The sequence below is a fragment of the Octopus sinensis genome, linkage group LG9 (assembly GCF_006345805.1).
Source record: "Octopus sinensis linkage group LG9, ASM634580v1, whole genome shotgun sequence".
NCBI classification, from domain to species: domain Eukaryota; kingdom Metazoa; phylum Mollusca; class Cephalopoda; order Octopoda; family Octopodidae; genus Octopus; species Octopus sinensis.
Window position 1 is genome coordinate 94,955,102 of NC_043005.1, and position 12,429 is coordinate 94,967,530.

At 38.8% G+C, this 12,429-nt stretch overlaps 1 protein-coding gene across 1 annotated transcript in view; it reads left to right on the forward strand.

The window, feature by feature from the left end:
• Positions 1-10,591: 10,591 nt before the first annotated feature.
• Positions 10,592-12,429, forward strand: part of LOC115215568 — a 107,983-nt gene continuing 106,145 nt past the window's right edge. Inside the window, exon 1 of the mRNA XM_029784768.2 lies at positions 10,592-10,886. Coding sequence (XP_029640628.1) covers positions 10,836-10,886 — 51 coding nt within the window. The 5' untranslated portion in view covers positions 10,592-10,835. The remainder of the gene's footprint in view (positions 10,887-12,429) is intronic.

The following is a 12,429-nucleotide window of genomic DNA, read 5'->3' on the forward strand; positions in this document are numbered from 1 at the left end:
TAGGGTCAATATGATCTACTAAAACCCTTAAAGCTGCTGTTCCACCATGGCCATAGTCTTTAAAGAAAGCTAAACTGATCGATAGTCTATTAGATCCCTGTGTCTGGTTGGCTACTGGCGGTTGACGGTTCTGTTCTATAGCCACGGGATTCATTTTACGCAGCGCAATCCAAACGACATTTATTAAACAAATGATTGTAACCTTGGTTGTAATTTTAATCTCATATACGCTGTTTCTGAGCCGAAGTTAATTTTCATGTACGGCCAACTTTGTAATCCTTTGTAAATAATCACCCATAGAATGTCTATATACAACGCAACCATTGGTGAACATGTAAATCCTGACGATACCTTTAACGAAAGTCGAAATTAATTCACAATCCGCTCGATCCCTTTTCTAGCAACCAAAAGCCTTGTATTATAACTGCGAGGCTTATTTTTCATGCCAAGCCTAAAATATATGTTTATTAATTTCACATAAAATTTTATTTTCATACTTGTATTTGTTTTGTAAAATTTCCGATGCAAAATCGAGGTGAAATATATGTTGTTCCATGAAACGAGCATACTGTCAATTGAAGTATACACGTTACATGTATTTTTCTTCGATTTTATTATCAATTCATTAGATCATTAATTTGTTAATTCACAACGATTTAAAATTGTTGTTTTGATGTCCTTTCACCACGGTCAGTTATTTTTATCACTGACGATGTGCATCACTTGCAACTCCTTTGTGGTCAGACTTACTCCTTGTTCTTTGTGCTTTGCTCTTTGTCCTGAGCTGGAGTGAAATATCTTGAGCTTTGTGAGTAGGCAGTTTGACAGATTCTGTTACATTTCGTTCGTATTAAACTTCATCGACTCAATATTTTGAGTTATTTGTTTTAGTATACTTGTAATTATATCAATTATACTGACCCCAAAATCTCCGTAATTATTTTTCTGCCTGTCTCTTGATGAAATGCTTCAGAAGGCTGTGCTTTGCTGATAAAGCCGATTAAGACTGAAACATATCTGGTGCTGTCATCGTTCCAACAAACAAAGATCAGAGCCCCCCCCCCACACTCTGTACCAATAAACATTCAATTTTCTGTGAAATTAAGTGTTAATTTCTTGAAGTTATCTCCTCTTTCCTTCGAAAATCTTTAACAACTGCCACTAGATCTTTGTTTTCTTTCTCCAACTAAGAAGCAATTATCAATTCAATAAGAATTTTTGCTACTTCATCTGCATCATCATCATCTACATAAATTATCTCAATTCATGACATTGTGGCACTTAGTTTATTTTCTGCCGTGTGCGTGGCGGGGTATAACTTGCCAGTCCTTCGTCATGAAATAGAATACAGGGCTGCATGTCTCATAATGGCCAACCCCAGTACTTAACCGCTTCTTATTTTATCAATCCCCAAAAGATGAAAGGCAAAATTGACCTCGATGGGATTTACACTCAGGGCGTAGAGAGCCAGAAGAAATACCGCTACGCATTTTGTCCACCACCCTAATGGTGATAATAATCCTTTATATTATAGGCACAAGGCCTGAAATTTTGTGGTAGGGGACTAATCTATTACATTGACCCCAGTGCTCAACAAGTACTTAATTTATTGATATGGAAAGGGTGAAAGACAAAATTGAATTCGATGGTATTTGAACTCAAAACGTAAAGAGCCAGAAAAAACATAGCTAATCACTTTGATCGGTGCGCCAACAATTTTGCCAGCTTACCACACCAACAAAATAAGAACTTCCAGTATCCATAAGAATTATACGTTACATTGAAAACTATGTGATTGCAGGAAATTTATAGAGATTCATGAAATGTATAATTTCTTTCGAAAGTGTATTTATTCTGATGTGTTTTATTCTAGAGATGGTGTGAAATGCACATTGAAAGCGAAGACCTTCAAGAGAACGTCTTTAAAATCTTTGAAAGCTATATTTTAATTTATAATCTTTGTCACACCGTTTGTATTAAGAGTTTTTATCTTTTATTTTCATCATTACGTCATCATTTCGACAAGAAGTAAATAATATTAAGTATGGAACAAAATCGAAGACATAACCAGTCTATAATATTAATCTACTATAGTAGGACTACGCTGGTAAAGCTTGAAAAAATTTAACAAGCAATGGTATTGTTAATATCAGAGCAAAGTGCATATGGCTGAACTGGAACCCACAGTTCCTGTGAGAAAATAACGAAGTACAGCAACTATTTCACTGAGGTTTGAATTCTAAAAACAATATCAGTTATCTATTTACCATACTTAATTTGAAACATTTATCAGTCGATTATGATATGAATAACTTAACTACCGTATTTGATGAGCATATTAGAATGCCAATTGTAACAACGCTTATTCAGGAAAAATGAATTTAGCGCATTAAAGCTTATGAGAAGTCCAACTTTATAGACACGATAGCTTTATCCAAGATAAATGCAGAGCAAGGAAAACCGTTCTGTGTGCACTCGTTTTGTGTCCGAGCATTCCTGACTTGTGGAGTGACATCGAACCGTTGTTGAGACTAACTGTGCTACACACAACACCTGCCCCATCGTGAACACTGCACTCCTTTCTTACTTTGTCCGAGAGAAACAGCCAATTTTCTTCTCTCTGATGGCTTTAGTGAAAGTGATCATATTTTGAGCATCTTTTTTATTTTTCTGCTTACTGAGTCAGAAGGAAGAGGCAGTGACCATGAACTTTGGAGACCTTACGTGACTGGTAAACATAATGTTGTTAGCATTCCTTTTAAAAAGTTGTAGGAAGAACATGTACAGGAAGAAGATTCTAGAGGGACAATGTCATTGGGAAGAAGGTACATTAATTAGTACGGTGGCGTGTCGAGCGGACACTACATGTATGACAAGAGATGGAAAGACAAATCGAGTGAGGGGACACGAGAACAGCCAACTTCGAGAAACCGATGCAGTAGAGTTAGAAAAGATGGAGAAAAGGTGACTGCATGCTTGTGGACTAGAGGCTGGAGCGTGTCTATGAGGGATTGAATGTTAACAAGTGAATTGGTCCCGGTTCGAAATATTTGGGTGTATAACTGCTGTACCGTCCTAAATGTGTCAGATAAGATTCAAATGAATAAAAATAAACAGTTCCCTCTTCGGCCAAGACTTTCCTCAACTTCTTCAAATTCCTTGAAAGAAAAGATGGAAACGAAAATGTTGCCCTTCAGTGAATTTGCTCAAAGATGGATGAAAGTGGGGAGCATGGCCTACATGAATGGGCCTGCATTCAACACAGAAAATGTTCTCAACGGAGAACACAGAGTAAGTTGCTTCGCCCGTTCGGTTGAAACTGAACGTACGAGAATCCACTGATTGACCTTTCGGAACAACAAAAAACATGGCTTTTATGTAATGTTTCCCGTGCTTGATATTTCTCTCACAATCGATTCTCTGTTTGTAATGATTGTTTTCGGTGTTAACGCCCTTGTGGAAAATATTTATTATTATTGATGTGTCATGTTTATGTTTTGCTCTTGGTACTGTTGCCGTTGTTCTTTATAAAGAACATTTATTTATTTCTATATTTATATAATTTGATTTTCGCTCTTCTTCCACCACCACCACCACCACCACCACCACCACCACCACTCCACCATCACCACCACCACCACCACCACCACCACACTCCACCATCACCACCACCACCACCACCACCACCACAACCACCACCACTACCATCTGCTCACTCCCTTTATTTCCATCAAACTTTCAACAAACATCAGTCACAGCCCACTGCACACTCGCACACGCATACGCACGCGCGCGCGCGCACACACACACACAACATATACCCACTCATACATACATGTATATATACATACATATATGTATGTATGCATATATGTGTGTACATTTAGATAGATAGATAGATAGATAGAGATATATGTAGATACATACATACACGGTTATATATGTGTGTGTATGTGTGTGTTTTGCATCGATTTTTCTATTCATTTAATGCATATTGTTTTCATATATTTAAAATCTCTTATTGTTAATATGCATGTGTACATACATACATACATACATACATACATATAGAATCAGTTTTCGTTCATATTAACATAAGAAAGGAAGAAAAAATTAGAAAAGCAGTCACACTTGGTTAATTTGTTACAACAGTGCCTGTTGGTGCATATAGATAATAGACAAACATACACGCGCGCGCACACGCACACATACACGCACACACGCACACACACACACACATACATACACAACACATGCCCTTTTTACACAACTTACAAAGATTCTGTGAAACATACTGCGCACACATGCATGCACATATGTACGCACACACACACACGCACACACACACACACACGCACACACACACACACACATATATACACACACACGTGCACATATTAACAATCACAGGCGTATGCGCATACGCAGGCAAGTACATAGACGCGTACACAAACACGCAAACATGCAAACATGCAGACAAACACGCACGCACGCACACAAACACACACACATCCACGCGCACACGCTTGCACGCATGCACGAACACAACGTGCGTCTTTTTTGCACATCATATCAAATAAGACACGCTGTCATGTACAACTCTCTCTCTCACACACACACAGAACAAACATGTATCCGTACACACATTTACACACAGATTAGCACACACATACACGTACACGCAGAATCTCGCAAATGCAGCACTCGTCTTTTAGCGTACAACTCACATTGCCGAGTACATTACACACACACACACACACACACACACACACACACACACACACGAACTCGCGCACACTTAGACACACACACTCGCAACCACACGGCATGTTGTGTGGTATGGTTCGGTTGAGCCGTGTGAGTCATGAGCTATTGTATGACAAACTGATTTAATCATCTTTGTTGTACCACAGCAATCACCATCCCTGAAGTAGTAGTAGTAGTAGTAGTAGTAGTAATAGCAGCAGCTGTAGTAGTAGCAGTAGTAGTAGTAGTAGTATTAGTAGCAGCTGTAGTAGTAGTAGTAGTAGTAGTAGTAGTAGCAGCTGTAGTAGCAGTAGTAGTAGTAGTAGTCGTCGTTGGAGTGATGATGGTGGGGTGGATGTTGTGGCGGTGGGGATAATAATTGGAAGTTTTAGTTATAGTTGTTGATGCAATAATTGTAGTAGTAGTAGTAGTAGTAGTAGTGCTGGTGCTGGTGATGATGATGGTTCTTATTGCGGTGATGTTGGTCGTGGTTGTGGTGGCGGCGGCGGTAGTAGTAGTAGTTTTAGTTTTAGATATAATTTTTGATGCGATACTACTACTAATACTGCTGCTGCTGTAGCTACTACTGCTGCTACTACGACGACAACGACGTCGATGACTACAAGTAGTGGCAGCAGCAGCAGCAGCAGCAGCAGTAGTAGTAGTAGTAGTAGTAGTAGTAGTAGTAGTAGTAGTAGTAGTGACGGTAGAGGCGGCAACGGTGATGGTGGTGGCAGTGGTAGTGGCGGTAGAACGTTGGATAATGAAGTTTGTCCGGGCAAAACTTCACCTGGAAATCGATGGGACGGTCATGACAGAAACACTTTATGTCGGAGGTCTGCAGAATTAGGACCGACGTGATCTAAGCAACAACAACAAATATAGATGTCTACACCACCGTAACCAAGAATAACCGATGCAGGCAACACCTCTCAACAACACTGACCACCAACATAAATCTCCTTTCCACATATTAGTTTCAAATTTTGGCACAAGCCCAGCAAGTTCGGGGGGGGGGGGGGCGGGTGCGTTGGGGAGATTGACTCCAATGCTCAACTGGTATTTAATTTATCGACCCCATAATGATGAAAAGCGAAGTGGATCTTGGTGGAATTCGAACTGAAAACGTAAAGACGGACGAAATGCCTATATTTCTACTACTCACAAGGGGCTAAACACAGAGGGGACAAACAAGGACAGACAAACGGATTAAGTCGATTATATCGACCCCAGTGCTTAACTGGTACTTATTTAATCGACCCCGAAAGGATGAAAGGCAAAGTCGACCTCGACGGAATTTGAACTCAGAACGTAGCGGAAGACGAAATACCGCTAAACATTTCGCCCGGCGCGCTAACGCTTCTGCCAGCTCGCCGCCTTACGGACGAAATGCCGCTAAGCATTTTCCCGTCTTACTCGCCGCCTTACTCCCCTCAACACCACCTACTAACACATGGCCATCATAATTATTACTACTTCCATCACCGCCAACATGAATTGTGGTGTAACAACAATAACTTCACCAGAGCTCTATCGTCGACAGCACCATCTTACAGTTATAGCACAATCAGCACGATCATACAAACGATAAGAATAATTCTGGTTCCAAATTTTGGCACAAGACTTGCAAGTTCGGGAAGTGGGCAAATCAACCCCAGTGCTCAACTGGTACGTATTTGACCGACTCCGAGAGGATGAAAGGCAAGTTAGACCTCGGCAACATTTGAACTCAGAACATTAAAACGGACAAAATATTGCTAAGCATTTTCCCCGGTGCAATAACCATTCTGCCAGCTCGCCGCCTTAACGATAAGAATAATATAGATTTCAAATTTTGGCGCAAGACCAGCAGATTCGGGGGAGAGGATAAGCCGATTACATCAACCTCAGTGTTTAACTGGTACTTATTTTATCTACCTGAAAAAATGGAAGGCAAAGTCGACCCCTGTGGAATAATGATAAAATGATAATAGTAAAAATAGAAACAATAACAATAATAATTGCTGCTAATTTGAGCTCGAGGCTAGCAATTTTGAAAGATCGTGTTTAGTCTATGCCATCGATTCCAGTATTCGATTGCAGCTTATTTTATCGACCCCTGAAAGTTGACCTCGGCGCGAACTGAACCCAGAATGTTAAAGAGTAGAAAGAATTGACGCTAGATATTTTTCCGACACTCCAGAAAAAAAAAAAGAATATTCATTTCCAACAATGACAGAAGGCCAGAAATTTAGGTAAAGAGGATTGTGGGTTATTGCGACTCCAGTACACTTGACTATCGATGGGATGAAAAGTAAATTAGAATTCGGTTGAATTTGAACCCAAATCCCCAAAATCGGAAAGGAATATCGCACGCATTTTTCAACGATAGTATAAAAACAGAAGCAACTTCCAATAACAACAAAATGGCAACAGTAACAGCATCGATATTACCAACAATTACAAAATGCAGCAATCTTTCTAATTTAGGCACAAGGCCAGCAATTTTGAGAGGGGATGGAAGTTGATTACATCGACACCAGTACTCAAGTGGTACTTATTTTATTGACTCCAAAAGGATGAAAGGCAAAGGTGAACTTGGAGGTATTTGAACTCAGAACGTAAAGAAACGCACTAAGTACTTTGTCTGATGCGCTAACGATTCCGCCAGCTCGCCGCCTTAAAATTAGCTATAATAATGGTTTCAAATTCTAGCATAGACTCGGTAGGTTTGAAGGGAGAAGATAAGCCTATTATATATGCCTCAGCACTTGAAAGTTCTGTTAATTTATCGACCCCAAAACGATGGAAGGCAACGTTAACCTTAGTAGGACTTGAGCTCAGAACATAGAGAGACGGAAAATGTTTCCAAGTATTTTGTCCGATGCGCAAGCGATTCTGCCAGTTCGCTGCCTTAAAAACTGCAAGTATAGCAACAAAATCATTTCAATAATAACAGTAATTAACAACAATGACAACAGAGTAACAAAAAAACTGTAATAATAATAATGGTAGCAATAGCAGAAAACAGCAGCGATAGCAACACTAACAGCTAAATTGCAACAATGGTATCAACAATAAAGGCAAAACAGCATTAATAATTGCAACAAAATAGTAGCAACGAACAATATTAGCAAGAATAAATAGCAACAGTAACAGAAACAACACAATAAATATTGACGTACATAATAGCAACAATAACAACAAACCAGTGACAATGGTGTGAAGACGATGACGATAACGATGATGATATTATTGACTATGATGATGATGGCGATGATGTAAATCCTAATAATAATAATAATAATAATAATTAATAATAATAATAATAATTTCAACTAGCAATAACCACGCCTCGGATTTACCTCATTGGTAATAATGATAATGATGATAATAATAGTGATTAATATCTATAAGGACAATAACTGTTCACCGGCCCCCGTTCCCCATTACTTCTTCTAACCTTGATTTTCCCACCCACCCACTCTCCACTTCTTCTAGTGTGCCGCCCGTCGTCATCGCCACCGCCACCACCACCATGATTGCTCTTATGTATTGTTGTGAACAACTACACACACTGAACAGTTATATATCCCCCACCCCCTTTCATCGTCACCATTAATAATGTGCCACCGACGGCACTGCCGGCGGCACCAGTATTATCACTTACATCACCACTATCACCGATACCACTGCCGCCCACACCACTACTTCTTACACTACTACCATTTGCACTACTACCGCCTGTACCACTACCGCCAATACCACCTGCACCAACACCACTACCATCAACGCCACTACCACCTACACCACTAACACCAACAATGCTACCACAATCACCACTACTGCCTATACTATTCCCACAAACACCACTACCACCAACACCAGAACCACCAACACCACAACCGCCTATACTACTCCCACTACCAACTATACCGCTACCGCCTACACCACAATCAGGTATACTCTTAGAAGGAGCTTCTAGGTGTTCGCCCGAGTTGCTAGAAACAATAATTAAAACTCCCTTAAAATACCTTGCTGTCTTAACAGAAAAAACGACACATTAGATATGTCTACAACAAGGCAAAATGGTCATGGCTAGAACGCCTTTGATCATAGATGGGCTTGATAAGGCGAGACATTGGACTAAACAACAGCAACACCTGCACCGTGGCCAACAATGGCTTCATCACCATTACCAACCTGCTAGAAATAGCAGCTAATTTTCTTTCATATCACAACTTACTGTCCTAAAGAACACATTAGAAAATGTAGTCCAACTAGTTTACTCCACAAGAGAGAGATGGTCATAGCTGGAATACTTTACCTGGGGTTAAACAACAGTAGCAACTACAAGCACCGGTAACGCCACTACCATCATCATCACCACCATCACTATGAACTCAACTAATAATACAGTGTCGACACGCTAGAAATAGCAGCCAAATTTCTTTTAAATCACACCGTGTTTGTCTTTAAAACGGAACACATGTGTAAGTAACTAGGAAAATGTAGTTTATCCAACATAAATTATACACGTTACGAAAGGCATTTGATCATAGGCGAGTGGGAAACGGGCTGACCTAGGGTTAAAGAACAAGAAAAGGAAAAACGAAAACGAGAAGAAAACAACACCGATGCTGTCACCGAAAGTCATCAGCACTGGTCTAGGAATTGTTACCACCGCCTCAACCACCGTCACTAACAAATCACGTGCGATTTCGACAACCATATAGTAGTATACATATGCACACATACATACACACACATATATGTGTGTATGTATGCATAATAGACAAGTATTCAATCAGTTCCCCACCCCCTCAGTAAATAGATATATGTAACATTGCATATTGTGTTACATATTTTATATACTATATTATATCATATATATATATATATATATATATGTATATAAATTAATCAAAATAAAAACATGATATATGTATATACATATATATATCGTGCATGTGTGTGAGAGAAAGAGGAAAATATGTTCACTCGCATGCGTGTATAAACATTTTTATTACATAATATGTTTGAGTGCATATATGCATTTATGGGCCTTAACAAGCTGTGTGCGTGTATATAGAGTTCATATGTGCGTGTGAGTGTGTGTGTGTGTGTGTGTGTGTGTGTGTGTGTGCGCGCTAATATGATCGCTCATTCATATAGTAATTATATAAATACACATATTCAAAGGTACCCGAACCTGTAGCAGTACACACACAGGCACGCACGCACACGTACATACAGAACTGCAAACATCCACACTGCATGACATACACATATCAACACATACTAGCACAGACGCTTAAACTATCATAAATGCAAATGAACACACACACACACACACACACACTTACTCACTCACACACTCACACACATTCACATAGAATCGGTAAACATACGCATTCATCTTTATAGAACTCGTTGCAATACATTCAGTAACACACAATCAGGAGTACGTACATACACATACAGGCTAACGCGCGTGCACTCGCACATACACACACACACATACACAAACACGATCGCGCGCGAACAAACGCACAATGCCGCCTTAGTTTACTAATATACTCATTCAAATGAATTCAACATTCGACACACACACACACACACGCGCGCGCGCGCGCGCGCACGCACATTCGCATACACACAGACATGCACTCGCACACACATATATATATATAAAGTAACATACAGAGTAAAACACACACTCTCTCTCTCTCACACACACACACACCTATACGCATGCAGTCACCCAAGTGCACACATACAAGCAGATAACCGCCGTGAAGACGAACACACAAACACACATGTGTAGCGTAACCAGCACAGGCGCACTCGCACAAACACACAAAGCGTCTGTGCACAATATACACACACACACACACACACATAGACAGGCACGGACACACATACACATACGCACAGCTCTAGACAGACACATACCACAAACGAAAGTAGGAGCCAAGCTTAACGAACGATCGTGGCCCTGTTCACAGTTCGCTATCGGAACCGTACAAGACATTCTCTTCATTTCTCGCTCTTTCTCTTTTCCCTTTTCCTATTGTTCGCAGACTTTTTACAACGGCTAAAAGTGGATAATGGCTAGGAAACATTTGCCCTCCTCCATGATTGTCGAATGTGCTAACAGAGTAAGTAAGAAATTTTGAATTTCTATATCGTTTCGAAAGCACTGACCGCTTATTTGAATATGCGAAGAGAGAGAGAGAGAGAGAGAGAGAGAGTTACAAAGCTAGTGAGAGAAGAGATAGTTTGCTTCGCTCTCTGAGACTTTCGCACCAGACATGCAAACTTTATTTTCACTTACTCTTAGAAAGAAGCATTGTGTTTCGTTTGTTTTCCTGAGAAATAGTTGTGTGTGTGTGTGGTTGTGTGTGAGTGTGTGTGTGCGCGCGTGTGTGTCAGTGCCCCGCATGAGTGTTTATGTATATATATATATAATATATATATATATATATATATATATATATTTATAAATGTATAAGGTGGTGGCACAGGCAGTGTGATATATATATATATATATATATATAATATAAATACACACACACAGAACACACCACCACACACACACACACCACACACACACACACACACACACCACATATATATATATATATATATATATATATTATATATATATATATATATACATGTATATTTTTATATACGCTTGTACATACGCGCATCATCACGTATAAATTAGGCATGCTTTTGTGAATATATATGTAAACACATGTAGAGATATACATTATATATATACATACATACATAACATACATACATACATACTACATACATCATACATACATACATCATACATATATATATATATATATATATATAAAAGTTCAGCAAAATTTAGATTCAAATGACTATGGTACTTAAGTTAGATGCACCAGAATTTTTTATGGTGTTATCATATAAATCCATGGGGTGATTATATCAAAATAATATATATATATATATATATATATATATATATATATATATAGATAGATAGATAGATAGATAGATAGATAGATAGATAGATAGATAGATATAGATATAGATATACACATATATACATATATATAATATATATACATATATATCTACATATATATATATATATGTGTGTGTTTGTATATATATATATATATATATATATGTATATATATATATATAATATATGCATACATACCATATAATACATATTTGATATATATGCATTCATATATACAATATATAAAGAATAATATATTACATATTTGTATAATATAATATACACTCATAACGTGTGTGTTTGTGTATGAATGCACGTATGTATGATATGATGTTTATATGAATGAATGAATGTACTTTTTTTTTACTGCACTCATTCAGAGGGTTTCGTCGATCAAATCGCACCTAGTCTGCTGCTATATATTTTGTCAGTTTCTTATTGTCGGAGAGCTAATTTTTACAGATGAAGTAACACAATAAACATTCAACCCCGTCCTAAAAGCCTGTGTAAACATATACGCGCGCACACACTAGCACAGCCGCGCGCGCGCACCCACACCCGCACATACATATCACACCCACATGCACTCACACACACACATACATACACACACATGATATGTTTCCGTACAGTTTCCGTCTAAGAAATTTCAATCACAAAGCATTGGTTGACCCTAGGCGACGAACACTAGT